The sequence below is a fragment of the Antechinus flavipes genome, chromosome 4, assembly GCF_016432865.1.
Source record: "Antechinus flavipes isolate AdamAnt ecotype Samford, QLD, Australia chromosome 4, AdamAnt_v2, whole genome shotgun sequence".
Lineage (NCBI taxonomy): Eukaryota > Metazoa > Chordata > Mammalia > Dasyuromorphia > Dasyuridae > Antechinus > Antechinus flavipes.
In genome coordinates, this window is record NC_067401.1 from 382,398,487 (window position 1) to 382,417,845 (window position 19,359).

At 46.7% G+C, this 19,359-nt stretch overlaps 1 protein-coding gene across 1 annotated transcript in view; it reads left to right on the forward strand.

Annotated features, from left to right (window-relative positions):
• SLC41A1 (solute carrier family 41 member 1) overlaps positions 1 to 19,041 on the forward strand; it is a 37,889-nt gene extending 18,848 nt beyond the window's left edge. Inside the window, exons 4-11 of the mRNA XM_051998522.1 lie at positions 590 to 661; positions 4,908 to 5,052; positions 5,139 to 5,285; positions 6,615 to 6,762; positions 7,089 to 7,168; positions 8,083 to 8,217; positions 8,696 to 8,844; positions 16,554 to 19,041. Of these exons, the coding sequence (XP_051854482.1) occupies positions 590 to 661; positions 4,908 to 5,052; positions 5,139 to 5,285; positions 6,615 to 6,762; positions 7,089 to 7,168; positions 8,083 to 8,217; positions 8,696 to 8,844; positions 16,554 to 16,739 (1,062 nt within the window). The 3' untranslated portion in view covers positions 16,740 to 19,041. The remainder of the gene's footprint in view (positions 1 to 589; positions 662 to 4,907; positions 5,053 to 5,138; positions 5,286 to 6,614; positions 6,763 to 7,088; positions 7,169 to 8,082; positions 8,218 to 8,695; positions 8,845 to 16,553) is intronic.
• Positions 19,042 to 19,359: the final 318 nt, after the last annotated feature.

A 19,359-nucleotide genomic window follows, 5' to 3' on the forward strand; every position in this document is an offset into this window, starting at 1 on the left:
AAGTAGGTAGTTTAGTTATTACCTTTGACACTAAACATTTTTTACTATAATCATATTGAAAATAACTATATTTATATAGCTTGCCATTTATTACATAATAGATATTATAATTTCCCAATATAGCACAGCACCTGGTACATTGTAGGTGTTTAATGAATATTTGTTGGCTTTTAAAGTTCTTTAGATCTGTTATCTCACTTGGGCCTCCTTATAACCTTGTAAAATAGGTCATTCAGCTATGATTGTCCCCAGTTTATAGAGGTTCAGAGAAAGTAAGTTAGTTGCCTGAGGTCATATAGTAGAAAGTAGGTGGGGAAAAGGACTCAAACCCAACCTTTTTGCACAATTGTGCCTTCTCCAAACCCAGTTCTCTTACTGAAGATTAAAGAGTGTCTCCCCCACACTGATGAAACTCTGGCAACACAAGTTCTAGCTGTGGATTCCCCTCCTCTGCCCAGTGCCCTTTGGCCAGGAACTGAAGGGTTTCTGACAGACTTGGAAGGTCTCTTAGAGGCTTCTCATGTGCCCCCCCCCCTCCTGGATGACAGTTGTTTGTCTCCCTCTGAACCTCTGCCCTTTCCCCTGCCAGGCCAACATCGGGCACATGGACACACCAAAGGAGCTTTGGAAGATGATCACTGGAAACATGGCCCTTATCCAGGTGAGTGTGCACACCGAACCCCCCGGCCCAGGGGAAGAGCTCCCTGAGGAAATGCTGGGCCCTGCGAGAGGGAGTGCCTCGGCCCAGAACAAGAGGCCCTGGACATAATCGAGGGTCTCTAGAGAAGGATATGGTTCCTGGAGTGACTTCCATTGCCTCGCTGACTTGGCTTCCACCCAAAACTGCATTGGATGGTAACTAGGTTACCCAGGAAAACAGCCAAAGCAGGAGAGCTTGAGGGATGGCAGCCTTTCCCCGGGGGGTCTGTTCCCCAGGGCCATCCTGAAGGCAGGAGGACAGCGTGATAACAAGGAGCTGCAGGAGAGGGGCTGCTCAGACAGCCTCTGCCTGTGTCATTGCCAAGCCGCAGAGCCTTGTGGACGTGGGGCTGGGACTGCACACCCCTGAGTGCTTCCCCTCAGAGGGTCTCAGCCGCATCCTGGAGAGAGACTCCGTTAGTCAATGACACAGGGCCTGAGTGTCTGACCGAAAGAACCTTAGCGATCATCGGCCAGAGGTAGGAAGGGCCGTTTGGATATTGATCGTTTCATTGGTGGCCACACAAAATCACCAACTTGTAGCGTCCAAATGGTGGGGGTTGTCTTACCTAGCTTTCAGTTCATCATCACCTGCAGTTGCCTTAGCAGATGACTTCGCCAAACTCAGCTTCCATGGGCTGGACATTTCCCACCCCTGACCTAAGTCAACCCCCAAACTCACATAGGAGATAGAAGACCACAATTCAGTGCCATGTCTTAGGCATCTGCCAAGTGAGGAGCTCTGGGTTAGTTGCCAGCAGGGAACCAGTTGTTTTTTGTTTGTTTTTTTAAAAGAATATCTCCTAATTTAATTCAGTCTGTTAAACTTTTATTATTAAGCACCTTCTGTTTAGCCCTTCTATGAGTATTGAGAAACAACCAAAGTTCAGCAAAGATCCATTCCCTGCTCTCAAAAAGTTTTCAGTCTCAAAAGGTTATCATTATAGATAACTATAATGAAAAAAAAATTTTAAAGTCCATGAGAGGGGCAGCTAGGTGGTGCAGTGAATAGAGCACTAGCCCTAAAGTCAGGAGGACTTGAGTTAAAATCTGATCTCAGATACTTAACACTTCCCAGCTGGACAAGTCACTTAACCCTAATTGCCTCAGAAAAAAAAAAAAAAAAAGTCCATTAGAGAGGTCCTAAGAAAAATATTTTATGAATGGGCCACTGATACTAGCATGGGATAAGGGGACACTTTCTTGAGGAAGCAATAGTTAATTTTTTTTTAAATTTTTAATAGCTTTTTATTTATAAGTTATATGTATGGGTAATTTTACAGCACTGACAATTGCCAAACCTTTTGTTCCAATTTTTCCCCTCCTTCCCTCCACCCTTTCCCCTAGATGGCAGGTTGACCAATACATGTTAAATATGTTAAAGTATAAATGAAATACAATATAAGTATACATGTCCTAACAGTTATTTTGCTGTACAAAAAGAGTCAGACTCTGAAATATTATATAATTAGCCTGTGAAAGAAATAAAAAATGCAGACGGACAAAAATATAGGGATTGGGAATTCAATGTAAGGTTCTTAGTCATCTCCCAAAGTTCTTTCGCTGGGTGTAGCTGGTGCTGTTCATTACTGCTCCCTTTGGTTCATCTCAAGCAATAGTTAAATTTTAAAGGCTAGGAAATAATACAGCAGGCCAGAAGGAGGAAGAAAACATTCAGGCACAAACACAAGCAGTGTCAGGAAAATGAAGGTTGTTTTCTTGTCCACAGAGCAGCCCCATTTGTCTAGAACAGAGTGAGCAGTGAGAATACATTTGGAAAGATAGGGATGTGCCACATCTTGGAGGACCTTGAATCTCACACAAAGGAGTCGAGCTTTAGTCCTTGGGGAGTAAAAGGGGAGTGAAACTGAAAAGATTTATACATAAGGAATTTATGGCCTTATGAAGTATGGGCAAAGACCAATTAAGAGGCTGCAGCAAAAGCCCAGGTGGGTGGCAATGGGTTTGCCTGTGCTGGTAAAGCGGTTGAGAGAATGAAGGGAAGAGGATGGTCACAAGAGGTTTTGCAGAAGGTCGTAGGTTGTAGAACTGATTGGATGTGAGAAATGAGGAAGAGCAATAGTAAAGAATAACTTCAAAGTTTCAAACATGGAAGACTGAGTGGTAGACTCAGAAAGTGAAACTTTGTTTGGGGCATGTTGAGTCTGAAGTGCCAGCATCAACTAGTTCTGAGAAGTCAAGGCGAATGAAGACTTGGGCAGGGCCGTTGAATTTGGGAAAGCCGGTCACCTATGGCATTTAAGAGAGGAATTCTGTAAAGCAAATGGATTGCCCGGAGGAGGCCTGTAGTGGGGAAGTTGAGGCGTCGGGTATAGACGGCTTTCTCAAAGAAGTTTAGCAGGGAAGGGGAGAGGAGAGATGGAACCCTCACTGGCTTAGGGTGAAAGACCAGTGGACAGCTCCTAGGCAGGCAGTCACTCGACACTCGTTTCTTGGGCCCTTACAAGGTGCCAGTACCATGAGCTTCCATTCTCTCAGGAGACAACGTGCATATATTTCAGTACAGAGATAGGGCCTGGACTTGTGATTATCGGGAACTCTGACACGAAGATCCTTCTATGTCTGCAGTTGGCGCTTTCTCAGCAACCTAGGCCTACAGGGGATTTTAACATTTTTATGTGTGCCAAGAATCGTGTTCTTAAAAATCCATACAATTGCAAAGAACATCTGCTCTATTGAAATAAAGAAGTCATTTTTATCCCCAGGTGTCTTAGAAAGCCTCTAAGAGCAGTGACTTTCCCAGAGTTCTCCTAATGGTATGTGACAGGGACAGACCTAGAACCAAGGCCATCCTTCTGCCTACTACAGCATGATATACCTCTTTCCGTTTTATATATACATGTATATATTCATAATTGTACATAAATGTGTATGTGTGTATAACAAGAATAAATGCAAGCTTAGACTGCTTAATTAGGTACTCCTCTAGCAACTGGAGGACTCAGGAATGTCAGGAGAAATTGGGCCTTGTGCTAAACCATGAAAAAAAGAGAGGAATTGTATTTGGAGGAGGCTGGGATTTATCTTTTGTCCCCAAAAAAGACCATGACATCAGGGAGGTGATGCCTGCCATGATGTGCAAATATAGTGGATTTAAGTGCAAAGCCACCGGCTTCACTTTTTCCTCTAGAGTTATCTGGGCCGGTGGCAAGATACCTGGAGATGGCCCTGGATGCTGTGGGAGACTTGGCCTTTTAAACTAAGGTCTTTAACTGGTGTTAAACTGAGGCAACTAACCATTTAGTGATTAAGAATAGGTAAGAATTGAGGCAAAAAATGATCTCATTTACCTAGCCACAAATAAATCCTCTCTAGGAGAAATCCTCAGGGTTTCTGGCTAAAACTGAAACAATCACTGTTTACTTTTCCTGGGAGTCAGTAAGGGCCCAAACAATGGCCATTTGGGAGCCGGTGTAGGATCTATTTTTGGCCAGTCCAGGAGAGTCAGAGTAATTTGGATTTTAAGGCATGGTTCTTAAGAAAGAAATTTAACTGGTAAACCCCAAAATTTCTTGAGAGGGTTCAACAGTTGAAAAAAAATTACATTCCCTTGGGCAGAGCACCTGAAGGTTAGGGTATGATGAGATAGGGGTAAGAAGAGAGCAAATTCTGTGTCTGAACCGGCTGAGGGAATGATGTCTGGACACGCTCTGGAGGAAGCCAGAAGGAATGGTCCCTTGGGCACTGGTAGAGAAATCAGTTGTGTTGAGGATTGGTCAAGAATGGCATTTGAGAGAGAAGTTCTAGTAAAGCAGGAGCAGAAGGCCGATTGCCAGGGGGGCACTTCTGGAACCAAAGGAAGGGATAATGGAGGAGCTTACATCAAAATTACCTCAATCTCAGGAAGAAAAGTTAAATCCGTGTTTAACATATGTTGGATTTCTTGCCCTCTAGGGGAGGGGGGTGGGGGGAAATTTGGAATACGAGGTTTAGCAAGGTCAGTGTTGAAAATTATCCATGCATGCATATAGAAAGCTTTCAGAACAAGAGAGGTTAAATCTTCTGGAGGGGGAGTTTGAGCGGAAGATGGTTAGAGACTGAGCGAGGACGAAAGGAAATAGCGCAGTGCGCTGAGGGAGAAGGGGGCTCCTGGGCGTGGTGGGTGGGAGATCGCTGAGAGGCGCAGGGAGACGCCAGAGAAGCCGCTTCTCTTCTGCGCGCACTCACCTGTGCCCCCGCCCCGCCAGGTGCAGGCCACTGTCGTGGGCTTCCTGGCCTCCATCGCAGCGGTCATCTTCGGCTGGATCCCCGACGGCCACTTCAGCATCCGCCACGCCGTGCTGCTGTGTGCCAGCAGCGTGTCCACAGCCTTCATCGCCTCCCTGGTGCTGGGTAAGGAGCCCCCGGCCCGGGCCCTCGGACTCACCCCTGGCCCGTCCATGCCCCGGCCTGAGTCTCGCTCCTCTCCCGCCCCCCAGGTATGATTATGATCGGAGTCATCATCGGCTCCAGGAAGATTGGGATCAACCCCGACAACGTGGCCACGCCCATCGCCGCCAGTCTGGGGGACCTCATCACCCTGGCCCTGCTCTCGGGCATCAGCTGGGGGCTCTACCTGGAACTGGGTGAGCCTCTGCCCTCGGGGAGGGGCCGGGAACGGGAAGGAGAGGGGGCTGAGGTGTCCGGGTGCCGGCTGGCGGGGTCCCCTGCGCCAGGAGCGGGCACCGTGCCAGGGGTTCTGGGAATGGGCGCGCACTTCTCCTGTTCACAAAAGCTCGGTTTGAAAGCCGTTTTTAGTGTCCCTAATCCTAGAGAGTCAGTCACAGAATCACGAGCATTACTGTGCAGTAGCTGCCCTGGGCCCGGCACGGTGGGGTCGGGGGAGGGTAAGCCCGAGGCCCCGGCGGGGGGTGCCCAGGAAGGGTCTCCTGCAGGGAGGAGCCTTAAAGGAAACCAGAGCCGCCTTAAGCCACGAAGGCATTTCAGGGCGAGGGGCCATAGCCAGTGCAGGGGCGAGACGGAAGGTGGCTTGGGAACAACAGCCCGGAGAGGACTCTTCTGTGGGCGAGGGGAGCACTGGGAGGACGCTGGATTCCTAGAGAAGCAGGCTCCGAACCCCGATTGTGCGGAAGGGCCCCTCACTTTGGGCAGGTCTCGGTTTCCTCATGTAAAACAGGAGGAAGGGTTAAAGTTGGGCCCTGACTGTGATCTTGCTGCAGCTTAGGAGGGCTTAGAGTTGACCCTGAGCCAGGGATAGAGAAGGAAGTTTATCACTGCCCTTGAATAGAGGAACAAAAAGAGGATGTTCTTAGAGCAGGGGGAGGAGCAGGACCTTGAGAGCCTGTAGGAGCCAGAGATCAGGGTGATGGTGGCTCGCCCTCCCCTCTCCTCCTTCATGGTCGCATGTTCTTAGAGCAGGACCTTGAGAGCCTGTAGGCCCGAGGAGCCAGAGAGCAGGGTGATGGTGGCTGGCCCTCCCCTCTCCTCCTTCATGGTCGCTTATTTGTAAAAGGAGGGGATGCTGCCTGCCTTACCCGGGTCTGGATGGAACGAGGTGACGCAGGTGAGCCTCGCCGCGCTGTCGGTGGGAGCGCTGACGGTGCTGATGATGATCACAGGGTTCCAAGAAGAAACTTGGTTGGAAGTGCACTAAAAGTATAAAAGACCAAGTAGACACAGAATACTGTTATGATTGTTATTGTTATTAACTTGAAGAAGTGATGACAGTCGGATTCAAACTAGAAAATAAAACCGAGCCACCTGGAATAATTGATCCCTCTCCTGGCTGTCTTTGGGCCCTCTCTCCGAACTGCTTCGTTCTGAGTTTCAGAGAATAGCTGTAGGAGCTATAGGGGGAGGAGGGCCGTGGGACGGGGAGTGGGATGAAGGAGGGATCGGGGCGAGTCCCTCAGAAGATGCTGGCCGGGTCCGGAGTGACTTTGTGCTTCTTCCAGAGGGCCGGCCATACATCAACCCCTTGGTGTGTGCCTTCTTTGTGGCTCTGCTGCCTGTGTGGGTGGTGCTAGCCAAGAGGAGCCCAGCCACTCGGGAGGTGCTGTACTCCGGCTGGGAGCCAGTCATCATTGCCATGGCCATCAGCAGGTAGGGTCCCAGGACAGGCCTCCGTTACCTTTCTGCGTAAGCCCTAGAAAGTGGGGGGAGCACAGGAGACTAAGGCAGTAGCAGTCGGTACTCGAGGGGCGGGGGGAAGGAAGGGCCTGGAGGAAGGCTGGCCCAGCAGAGGTGTGATCCCCTTGTTCCCTGGGTGCCATGATGAAACAAGATCTAGAGGAAGGAAGCCTTGTCTGAGCTGGAGATGGTGACTGAAAGATGAGGGGCTCTAGGGAACTTCCAGTCTTCTGAAATTAAGGGGGTACTTCCCAGAGGCCAGAGTAAGGGTTTCAAACGTTCTTCTCCCATGTCCCCAGTGTTGGAGGCCTCATCCTAGACAAGACTGTGTCGGACCCCAACTTTGCCGGTATGGCCGTCTTCACTCCAGTGATTAATGGTGAGCTCCTAACATCAACTGCTTTGAGGGAAAGGACCAAGTGGTTTAAAAAAAAAAAAAACCATGATTTAGATAAACTTATCAAGGTTTGTTTCCTGGAAGAGACCCTTAGTTCTTAGTTCTAGATCTCAGACTGATCTGTGTTGGCAAACTATGGTCCTCAAACCAGCTTCCTACTTTCATATGTCTCTTGAGCTAAAAATGGTTCTTACATCTAAAACATTTTTTTAAATTTAATTTTAGTTTTAATTCAATAATTTTTTATTTTTCCCCAGTTACATATCAAGAAAACTTTTTAAATTATTGAATTTAAAAATGTAAAAACCATTCATAGCTTTTGGGAACAGAAATTTGGCCCTGGAGCCATTAGTTTGTTGACTCCTGGTTTGGAACATAGACATAGGGCCTTGCTCTGTGCCTGGTATCTCTCAGAACATTATTTTTTCTATTTCTGTCTTTATACTTAACACTATTTTTTCTATTTATTACTACTTTTAAGCTATAGAAGATCAGAGGTTAATAATTCTGAGATCTTACAGGGCCTATTCATGTGTCTTAAGACTGAGGGACAACACTAATAGGGAAATTTGCAATGTGTCTGTATCCTTTGGAAACTTGCCTGTCTGCGCAGGGGTACATGAGCGTGCAGACATAGTGTATGGCCAAAGACATGGAAGGGGCGGGGGGGGGGTCTACTTGGGGAATGAATCAGCCTTGAAGTCTTCCTGGAAGTGAGGGACAAGGTCTCCATTTCCTTTCATAATTACTTTTTTTCTGATTACCTTATTATCTGAGGTTAGTCTAGAGTGCTGCCCCTGGCCCAGTGAAGGATGCCCTTGGTATGGGATGCTGAGAAGTCAGAGACTTGGGCCCCTTTGCCTCCCTGACCCCCAAACCCCTCTCTGTGTCTGCAGGTGTTGGAGGCAATCTGGTGGCGGTCCAGGCCAGCCGAATCTCCACTTACCTGCACATGAACGGGATGCCGGGGGAAAGCTCAGAGCCAGCGCCCCGGCGCTGCCCTAGCCCTTGCACCACTTTCTTTAGTCCTGGTAAAGCTCATTCCTCTGGCTCTCCCCCCCCCCCAAACGACGAATCTCATTGACTTGTATCCCCTACAAGTGCTTGTCCAGCCTGTTAGAAGACCCTCCTTCCAGTGATGGGGAACTCGCCATCCTGAAGGCAGCCATTCTGTTTTCACACCTCTCTCAGTGTCAGAAAGATTTCCCTTATGATAAGGACAGTCTTTAGTCCTGAGAGAACTAGTTTATTGGTAGACGCCTCTCTGGGGGAGCAGGTTGAGCCAAAGTGCCAGAGGGTTAGGAGGAGCCCTGCGTTGTGTGCCCCAGGATACCTGAGGACCTGAGGCTGCTGGAGTGTAGAGAAAGAGATGCTGAGGTCTCTGGCTGAGAGCCGCTCACCGGGTGGGGCCAGGGCTGGCCCCAGCTCAGGCTTTGCCCTTCTTCGGGGAAAGAGCCTCACAGGAAGGTTTCCTGCCCATCCAGCTTCGTCTTCTCCCTTGTTCCCCAGAAGTGAATTCACGCTCGGCCCGGGTCCTTTTCCTCCTCGTGGTACCTGGACACCTGGTGTTCCTCTATACCATCAGCTGCATGCAAGGTGGGCACACCACCCTCACCCTCATCTTCATCATCTTCTACATGACGGCTGCGCTGCTCCAGGTACGGGGGGAGGCGGGAGGGGGGCTTTAGAGTGTGGGACAAAGTGCAGGCTGCCCCCTGCTTCCCCACTGGCCCGAGGCCTTCTCTGGGGCTGAAGAGCTCTCCAGTAAGAACCAAGCTTTGCCTTCCTAGAGTGTGCTACTCCTTAGAAGCCCTGCACAGAACCACACAGAAAAACAGAGAGAGAGAGAGAGAGAGAGAGAGAGAGAGAGAGAGAGAGAGAGAAAAGAAGGGGAAGGTAGGAGGAAGGGAGAGAGACAGAGAGATAGAGAGAAAGAGGGGAGAAAAAGAGAAAGGGAAGGAGAGAGGGAGAGAAAGAAACAGAGGAGAAAGAAAGAGAGTGAAGGGGAGAGGGAGAGAGAGAGCAAGAGACAGAGGAGTGAGAGGAGAAAGAAAAAGAGACAGGAAGGAGAAGAGAGGGAAAGAAACAGAGGAGAAAGAAAGAGACAGAAAATGAAGGGGGGAGGGAGAGAGAGAGAGACAGAGGAGAGAGAGAGAAGGAGAAAGAAAAAGAGACAGGGAAAGAGAAGAGAGGGAGAGAAAGAAACAGAGAGGAGAAAGAGACAGAGACAAAGAAAGTGAAGGGGGAGAGAGAGAAGGAGAAAGAAAGAGAGACAGGAAAGAAGAGAGAGGGAGAGATGGAAAAAGAGGCAAAAATAAGCCAGGTATCCTGACTCCTAAAACATTTTCATTCCCTACTTCCTTTCACCTGGGCTGGGATAATGAAGCCCCTACCCTGTTGGGACCCTCTTGAGGAGACTGACCTCTTTGTATCTCAGTAGGCGGTTGGGCAGCCAGATGCTGCAGAGGATAGAGCATTTAGGCTTAGAATCTGGAAGACCCGAGTTCAAATCCAGCCTCAGATACTTATTCTCTGTGTGATCCTGGCCAAGCCACTTGACCCCTATTTGGGTCAGTCCCTCAATTCTAAAATGGGGACACCTTGAAAAGGAAAGGGCAGTTTCTTTGCCAAGAAAATCCCATGAACACAAGTCCACGGGTCACGCAGAGTTGGACAGGACGGATGATGGAGCAGCAGCAGTGCGGGGGAGTAGGGACAGGGTGCTAATTCCCCAGGGCCCTTGTTGCCTTCTTCCCTGGGTGGCTCCTTCCTGGGGACTGGCCCTGTGCTCTTGAAGGGACACGAGCCCCTGGCTGGAATGTGGGAACAGCTGTTTTCCCTTCCCCAGGGAGACACGGTCCTCCCGCTCTCCAGCCCCTCGCTTTATATGGGTTTCCTCTGCAGCTGTCCAGAAGGGTGTGGGGTTACAAGCGGCTGGCCAGGGACAGCACAGAGGGCTGAGCAACAGACTGCTCTCCTGGCTTCCAGGGAGAGAGGGCAAGGGCAGGGTTAGCCTTAAAACAAGTAGCAGCTCCCGCTGAGGGCCTGAGGGGACATTTTCATGCTACGGTATTTACTAAAGCTCTCTCTAGCCACTGAACTTCAGCCCAGGGGCGTAAAACCCACCCAGTTCTTACCCTGATGCTCATAGGCAAAATTCAAAACACAAAAGGGATACAAGCCTTGTCAGTTAGGTACAGAGTCGTGGGGAGAGGCAGGAACATCAATCTTAGCATTTGTACCTAAGTGGGATCTTCAAGACCACCGAGCCCACCCCCTCATTTCACAGAAAAGGAAACAAATACAGATGCGCAAAGGACTTAAGCAATCCAGAGCAACAAGTAACCAGATATAACTTGCTTTTTGCACCAGTAGGCCATAATTTTGTAGCTATCTTCACTTCCTAATCCTATTTTGCTACAGCAAATGTTAAAAATAAGTTCTCATTTCCTGAACCCATGGGGGAAGGAAGCTCCGACTAATCAGATGTTGATGACTCTGAGTGGTGACCACAGCAGCTTGGTGATGGTAATTCTTCCACTGCTGCTAGTGAGAATCTTGAATAGCAGGTTGGTGACCTCTCCCTTCTTCTCTCCCTCTTTCTATGAGAAAAAAGAGGTGTCTAAGGCCACCTGAGAAGACCGCTCTCCTCTAGATGGCAGTCACAAGAAACCCAAATCTGTGGGGGCCTTGGGAGTTGCAGCAAGAGGGATTTAAGTTAGGATAAGAGATTTAATAAGGAGACTTACAGTTTATCAAGTCCAGTCCCCTCGATTTACAGATGAGGAACCTCAGGCCCAGAATAGTGAAATGATTTGCCTAAACATGTAGTAATAAAAGATTTGAACCCCCTCTAGCCATCTTTCTCTGCAGAGAGAAAGAGGAAAAAAAAAAGTTTACATTTATATAGGGCAAGGAGATGGCACAGTGTGGGTCCTAGAGTTGGGAAGATTCATCTTCATGTGTTCACATCTGAACTCAGACACTTTCCTTGCTTTGTAACTTTGGGCAAGTCACTTCACTGTTTGCCTCAGTTTCCTTATCTGTAAAATGAGCTGGAGAAGGAAATGGCAAAACAGTACAATATGTTTGCCAAGAAAAACCTATGTGGGGTCATAAAAAAGCCAGATGTGACTAAATAACAGCAGCATTTATTTAGCTCCTTAAAGTTTGCACAGCACTTTACAATATCCCATTGGATAATAAAAATAAAAACGTCCAGAGTTTAGGTCCAAAATGACTTTGGAATGACAATTCTTTCTTCAACAGCATTTGAGAGAAGAGGGTTTATGTCTCTCTGTGTGTCTCTTCTAGTCACTTTTAAACTCTGTCCCTTAATGTTACCCGTACCTTCTTCTACCTCCACTCTGGAGTACTACTTGTTCCTTCTCTGTCCTTCTTCCTGATAACATACAATAGGTTGTTCTCTATTGTATTGTTCTCTATGGCTCCTCTTGCTATGGTCTTCTGCCCTTCCTGGCCATTGATCTTCGAGTACTAGAAGCAAAGTATCTGAAGTAAGGACAGAAAAGGTCTGCTTAATCATAAAAAATAGAACCAGAGTGGGCAAGAGCCCTTAAGATCTCAAGGCAGATAAGATGGCATCAGCAGAAAGCCCCTGGGTTGGAATCTAAGATCTGCCACTTAAAGCTACTGCCAGAAAGACCCTTCCATCTCTCTTAGCTTTATTTCTGAGAGATCCCTTCCAGCTCTAGAATCTCATCGTCTAAGGGTCATGGGAGTCTTCCCTTCCAAGGCTAGCACTCTAGCCACTAAGGCATGTTTTCTGTGTTGTCCAGGGTCCTCATTTTACTAAGGAGGAAATGGAGGCTCAGAATGGCAAGTGTCACTCAGGATGACATAACTACTAATTAGGAGAGCCTAGATTAAGCCCCTGCTCTTCTCATCAAAATCTAAGCTCAGGGGCAGCTAGTTGATGTAGTGGGTAGAGTCAGGAAGACCTGAGTTCAAATCTGGTCTCAGACACTTAACACTTCCTGGCTATGTGACCTTGGGCAAGTCACTTAACCCCAATTGCCTCAGCAAAAAAAGAAAAGAAAAGAAAGTCTAAGCTCGTTGTGTTGCCTATGGGATCTTCCTTGTCTTCCTCAAGGAAAAATTTTCTCTTCCCTCCTCAGATTTCTCCTCTGCATTTATTTCACCATTTCTTGTGTCAGAGATTGTAAGCTCCTTGAGAAGTAAGGTCTTTGTGGTATCCCTATTTGTATCATCAGCTCATGGCCTGGAGCTTTGTATGTACTTTATTGATGGACTTTCCCTCAAGTGGATAAAATCATGAAAAATACTTAGGATCCCTATTGCTCCAAGCCCAGGGGATCCATACAAATTATAGTTTTTATCAGACTCCTTCTAGGAGTGGGTCTTGGAGGAATGCCCCACCACCAGAGTACCAAAACTGAGTCTTGCGCTGAATATGAGCTTCCTAGGACAGAAGAAATAACAAGTTCCAGCAAGTATCTACCATGTGCTTGGAACTAGAGACACAAAACCAAAAGTGAAGCCATTTTCATCCTCAAGGAGTTTTTAAAACCTACCAGACAAAACAAATCTGTATTTTTATAGGTATGTACAAAATTAATGAAGAGTTGGAAGTTTTGAAGGAGGAATTCGCAAGGATGCGAGTGAGGAGAGGGGAATCAGAAAAGGCCTCATGTGGAACGTGGAAGTTAAGCTGAGTCTTAAAGGGAACTAGGGCCAGGAGGAGGAAGTGCCTTCTAGGCAGTGGGATAGATAATGCCTGAGTGAAGGGAGCATCCAGAGATGGATGACTCATGTGTGGCGAGGCGGGACAGGTCCGTTTGGAGCCAGGTTGTGAGGAGCTGGCAGGTGCCAAACTGAGGCTGTGATCCTGTTTGTGAGCCTAGGATGATAGGACCCGAAGTAGAATCATGCCTTTGTGAGTGGAAAAAAAAAGGGGAGGGGGGGCTGTTTGGTAGTCATTGAACGGGCTTTGAGGACAGGGGTTGAGATGGTCCGGGCTGGCCCTGCTCTGCCAGGAGCATGGCTGTCCAGCAGAAGCTGGACTTTCCTTTCTAGTAAATGCTTGAAGGGAACCTTAGGAAGACCCATTATGAGGGGTTGGGTGACATTCTAGTACTTGGCTATGTATTTCACAAGAAAAGAAAAATAAACATCTGGACTCTTTTCAGAGGGATCTTTACAGGAATGTGATGCTGTAGAATTATGGGAAACGGTCTCTCTAAGCAGGTAAATGGTACAGTGGATAGAGCACTGAGCTTGGAATCAAGAAGATTCATCTTCATAAGTTCAGATGCAGTCCCAGATGCTAGCTGGATGATGCAGGGCAAATCGCTTACCTCAATTTGCCTCAGTTTCCTCAGCTGTAAAATGAGCTGGAGAAATCGCAAGCCAGTCCAGGATCTTTGCCAAGAAAACCCCAAAATGGGGTCATGAAGTGTCAGAAATGACTGATATTTACAACAAAGATCTTCCTGGGTTTTCCAGCCTCCAAACCATTACCTCTCAATTGTAGTATGGGAAAGATGTATAGGTCCTAGATTTGCAGGGAACTGAGAAGAGACCTCAAAAGGTTCCTACTCAAATCCCAGGAAATAAACTAAGGACAGGCATTCAAATGAAGAAATGAACTCTTGGGAAGATACAGACTCACATGGGGCAACTTACAAAATATTCTTAAAGAATGGATTGCAAAAATGAAAGAAAAGTAAAGAATTATCAGTGAAGCCCAGAAAAAGTGATTTTGGAGAAATCCTTTTCTGAAAGAAACATTCCAACCAAGTGATTGAAAATTGGCAAAAGAAAATTGGCAGAGGAAAAAGGGACCAGGATTATAACAAATATAGGAGAAACTTGGGTATGACCTCAAGTCTTGTAATGTATCAGAGAGAGAAAAGGAAGAAGAGATCCCCATAAGCATGTTATCTATGCCAAAAACTCCCTGAACAATGAAGTTCAGATGGAATACAGAGGAACTCACAATGGGGAAAAAAACCTTATATATAACAAATGTGGGAAAAGCTTTAGATGCAATTAGCTATTTAGCCAACATCAGACCTCCATATTGGAGAAAAATCCTATAAATGTAATGAATATGAAAGAATTTCATTTGGAGCTCCCAAATTAGTTAGCATCAGAAAATTCATACAGGAGAAAAACCCAATGGATGTGAAAAATAAGAGAAATCTTTCAGTCTGTGCTCATCCTTAGGCAGCATCAGAAAATTCACATGGGAGAGAAACCATACAAGTGCACTGAATGTGGGAAAAGCTTCAATCAGAGCTCATTACTTATTCGACAGAATAGAATTCACACTGAGCAGAGACAGTTTTAAGTGTCAGGGATGTGAAAAAACCTTCAGTCAATGCTCCCAATTTAGTAAGCATCACTGAACTCATTCTAGACAGACACTTGCAAATGTGATGAATGTAAAACAGCAAGTTTTCACAAATAATTCAGTTAAACAAAGGTATCTTATTAAATTCCCCATATTAATCATCAGCAATGTGCAAGTCACTGTGGTGAGAGGAATAAAGGGATATACAGTAATAATTTTGTTTCAAAGCTAGGCAAAATGTGAGAAATTTGAAGAGAAAAAGATAATTTTCATTTGCCTAAGACACAGCTCCTACTTTTTAGTTATTTATAGTCAAGTGGAAAAGCTAAGAAACAAATACAGATATCTATAATACAAGGCAGTGTGTTAGAAGTCTCCTGTGCGTGAATTGAATTCCATTATTGGAGTGTAAAGTAAGGAGGGATGTTTTCAGTTGAGGTCATCAGGAAAGGGACCTTGAAGTAAGTAACATCTGAGCCAGAGCTTGAAGGATAGCCAGAATTTTGTTTTGTGATAATAATAGTTCCTACCTCCCAGCCTAGTTGTGAAGATCAAATTAAACAGTAATTTAAAAGCACTTAATTCAGTACCTGGCACGCAGTGAGCACTATAGAAATGTTAGCTAATATTTTTATTGTTGTTACATTTAGGTAAGACTTCTCTTTCATAATTGCAAAAGTAGCTTGTTCACCTCCCCTCGTCTCCTGTCCTTGAACAGGAATGGTCTTTTCAGACCAGTAACAAACAAATGGTGTGACAAATATGAAGTTCTCCCTTTTTTTTTCTTGTATCAGTCCTTCCTTCCACTGTGAAAGATGTTATTTATTTATTCTAAATTGCCTCAAAATGCTGCTGACTGACTTTGTGCTGTAAAGAGATCTGAAATGTATTTTTAAAACCTAGCTCTGTACCCTAGAAAGTGGAGGGGGGGAGGAAGTTATTGTAGAAGTAGAAATAACAAGATTAGGAAACTTACTGGATAGATGGGGTGAGAAAACCAAGGTTAATGAACCTGAATAGAATAACAGGAAGGATGTTATGATAGCAAAAAGAATGTGTTCTATTTTGGACAGGTTGATTTTGAGATGCCTTTAGGACATTCAGTTCATAACATCCAATATCTAATTGGTGAAGCAGGTCTGCAGCCTAGGGGAAAGCTAACTAAAGCTGCAGGATGTAGGAAGCTCGGAATAATCTATGCAGAAATGGTCATTGGACGCATGGCAGAATGCAGAGAGAGGACCAGGCCTTCAGGCACACTAACAGGCAGGGGGCATTTTGATCTGGCAAAAAGACTGGCCGGCCTCCAAGGCTGAGAACGAGGAGAGAGTGTCAGGGAAAGCCGGGAGAGGAGACAGAATCCCCAGGAAGGTGGCCAGTGGGATTCAGCGAGGACCCCGGAGGAGGAGGACTGAAAGGGGCCCTGGAGGTTCAGCAGCGAAGGGAGCACTGGCTAACGGTGGAGAGGGCAGGATCAGTTGAGTGATGAGGTCAGGAGCCAGACTGCAGAGGGCTGGGAAGGGAGTGAGTGCAGCGACAGGTGTAGACAGCTGTTTTCAGAGAGGAAGGACAAAGAATGATGGTCAGAGGGAATGAGACCATTTCCTGAGATTTCTAGGTTGGGGGGAGATTTGGGCACATGGGTATGTTGGGGAGGGGGAGAGCTGGGCTGAGGGTGATTATTTAAGCAGGATTCATTAATTGATTAGTACCTGTTAATTTCTTCCATAACAGCTGGGTCCCAATACTAAACTTCCTCTTTCCATCTTCAGGACAGTGACCTAAACAGCCGCCGTTTTTAACATAAGATGCCTTTGACATTTCTGTTTTAGACTAGTTCCCGATTGTTGTTGGTGCTTTTTGTTCGTAGTGTTGGGGGAAGGGAGCGGGGTTGGGGGAAGGGTTCTGGAGAGGTAAAGGATCGGACCAGATGGTCTGTGGCCAAAGGTGCTCTGAGGCCCCAGTTGTGGGCCTGAAGGCCTGGCCTTTGTTCCACCGTCTCGTGCAGCTGGGCCTTCCTTCTCTTCCCAGGTGCTGATCCTCTTATACATCGCAGACTGGATGGTGCACTGGATGTGGGGCCGGGGCCTGGACCCAGATAACTTCTCCATCCCATACTTGACAGCCTTGGGTGACCTACTAGGCACCGGACTCCTGGCCCTCAGCTTCCACGTTCTCTGGCTCATCGGGGACCGAGACACAGATGTCGGGGACTAGCTTCCACCTCTCCACCTCCATTGCCTTGTATTTGATTTTTTTTCTTTTTGGTTTTCTCCCCATCCTCCTTTCTAGGACTTCACTTTGATATTGAATTCTCATTATTTTAAATGGGAATTTTTAATACGTCGAGCCGAGTTTGTACAGTGAGTATTTAGGAAGGCTAGATTGACTGAAACAAAACAGCATGAGTCAATTTTGAGACAATCACCAAGTGCAATTTCATGGTGGGTGCCTCCAAGCAGAACAGGGAGGGGACATCTTTCTAGGGAATAGGGACAGGGAGTCTGACCTCAGCAACCTACGTATTTGACTAATAGGGGAGCCCTTTTTGTGGGTAGGCGCTGGGTTTTGGGTTTTTTTTTTTTTTGGTTGACTGGTGGGAATAATAAAATCATCCCCTTATTTCCTTGAAAATGGATCATAAAAAAGGAGCTGAGCGGGGACACAGCTGGTCCCTAGCCCTGTTTTCTTCTGCTGAAATCTAGCCGGCCCCTAAAGAGAGTGACATGGGTTAACTGTTCCCGTTCCGGCACGTCCCTCATGTTAGGTACCACCAGTAAGCTATCCCACTGTTCTCTAATTGCCTAACACTCCCTGGAAGAAGCAGACAGTGGCTTGGCCACCCTTTGCCACACATTCTTCCACTCCTTCAAATACCCACATCCTCTCAGGGCTCAAACAACAGGCAGCACGCCCCTCCCTCTCTCTCTCCCATCCATTCCTGTCCCTGTTTGAGCATGCTCTGCCCCTGAGTGAGCCCAGGGGCTGGGTCAGGATCTGGTTCTGTGGCCGGAGAAAGTTCTGCTTCCCCTCTGTGCTTAAAATCACATGGAGAGTCAAGTAAAGGCTCTGTGGTTTCTTAAGCATTTCCTCCCCCTGCCCCATTCCATTCCCGTCATTTTACTTCTCAGCTTCTGTCTTGGAGCATTCCTTCATTTATTCATTTATCCAACAAATATTTATTTATTGAGTACTTACTATGTACAAAACCTGGAAGATCCACTTCCTCCAAGGACCCCACCCACCCAGGAAGTTGATTTTTGCCCCCCACATCATCTCTTTGCTATTTTCCCACTTCCTTTGGTCTCACAGACGGCACCTGCCTTTGAACTTGGTGGTGAGAGATCTTCTTCACCAAACTTAGTCTTCCCTTTTTTTCCATGTTTGGCTCCTACCTCCTCCAAGCCCTGAGCACAACCCCGGTGCCCAACCTGCTTCCTCCATCAAGGTTTCTTGACTTTCTCCTGGGTCATGCCCATGGTAGCCAGCAAGAGCCTGCCTGTCCCTCCTAACACTCCCATCCCTCAATTCTTAGAACCCTGCCCACTGGGCTCCTAAGAGTACCAGAATTGCTAGTCTGGACCTTCCCCAGTTGCTGCTGTTTTTCTCTGGAAGGAAACTGGGTTTCTCAGCATCTCCACCATGTATTGCTCTGGACCAGATCAGGAATCCGGGGAAAACACAATATACACTACTCATGCATGTATGGATCTGGGCGTTTGGATGCAGGTGTTGCTCAGTTGCTTTGCTCTAGGGACACTCCACAAAATCTTCCTAGCCAAGAGGATGGTGGGTAAGAGAGAGACGAGTCTCATCTCTACCCTCAACTTCTCCTACCCTCGTCTCCTAGATTTTTTTCTTAGGGGCTGCTCAGGCTGGAGCCCCAATCTCTTACTGATACCACTCATCACTAGGACCTTCCACTAAATTTTCTGGAGTAAGCCTCTCTCTTTACTCCAAATCTTTCATCCTAAAATCAGACTCCTAGTGATCTCATGGTCATCTGTCTCCCCTGGGCTGTGTCCAGCAAAGCTAATCATCACTGCTTGGACTTGTCTGCTCCGCTTCCCCTGCCTGATCCCTATCACTCTTTTGCTATCCTCTTCCTCTCTTCTCCACACAGACAGCAACACAAACCCTCCCCAGAGGTCCTCCCTTCCCAGTTTAGCCAATTGGCCCAACTCATCTTTCCTTCATCCACAGAGTCCTGTTTGGGCCAGTGAGTAAACCCCCTGCCCCTTCAGGTTCTGGATATGTGGCCTCCTATGAGAGGGGAAGAAAGAGGGACTGTGGAGAGAGAGAATATCACTGAACGTGCAAATGCATCCAAGATTTGTTTCCCCAACTGTGCATGTACTTTAGACCTGGCTGCAAGGAGCAATGTTGGTTTACTCTTGTATTCTTAAAAAGTTCCAGAATTGTGTCTTAAGAGAATTATTTATAGTTGCTATAACTGAATTGACAAATGTCAACTTAACTGATAAATTATATTTGGTAAAATAAAGAGAACATTTATTTAGGTTGTGGGTGATTTACTTGTGTCTTAACCAAGTAGAGGGGACTTTTGTTCTGAGAAGGAAAGAAGCAAAATTAACATCGAGTATGATGAAATGTCAAATAATAGACCAGTCCTTCAGGGAGGGGGCTTGCACTGCTAACACAGATAGCAAGAAGGAATTATTTTCTCCATTTTACAAATATGAAAAAATATCCAGAAAAGGAACTTGCTTAAAAAATGTTAAGGTAGGTATTTGACATCAAGTCTTCTGACTCCCAAGTGGAAATAGTCTTTGTAATGCAAATCAACAGAACCTAAAGTTCACCGGACACCAGGAAT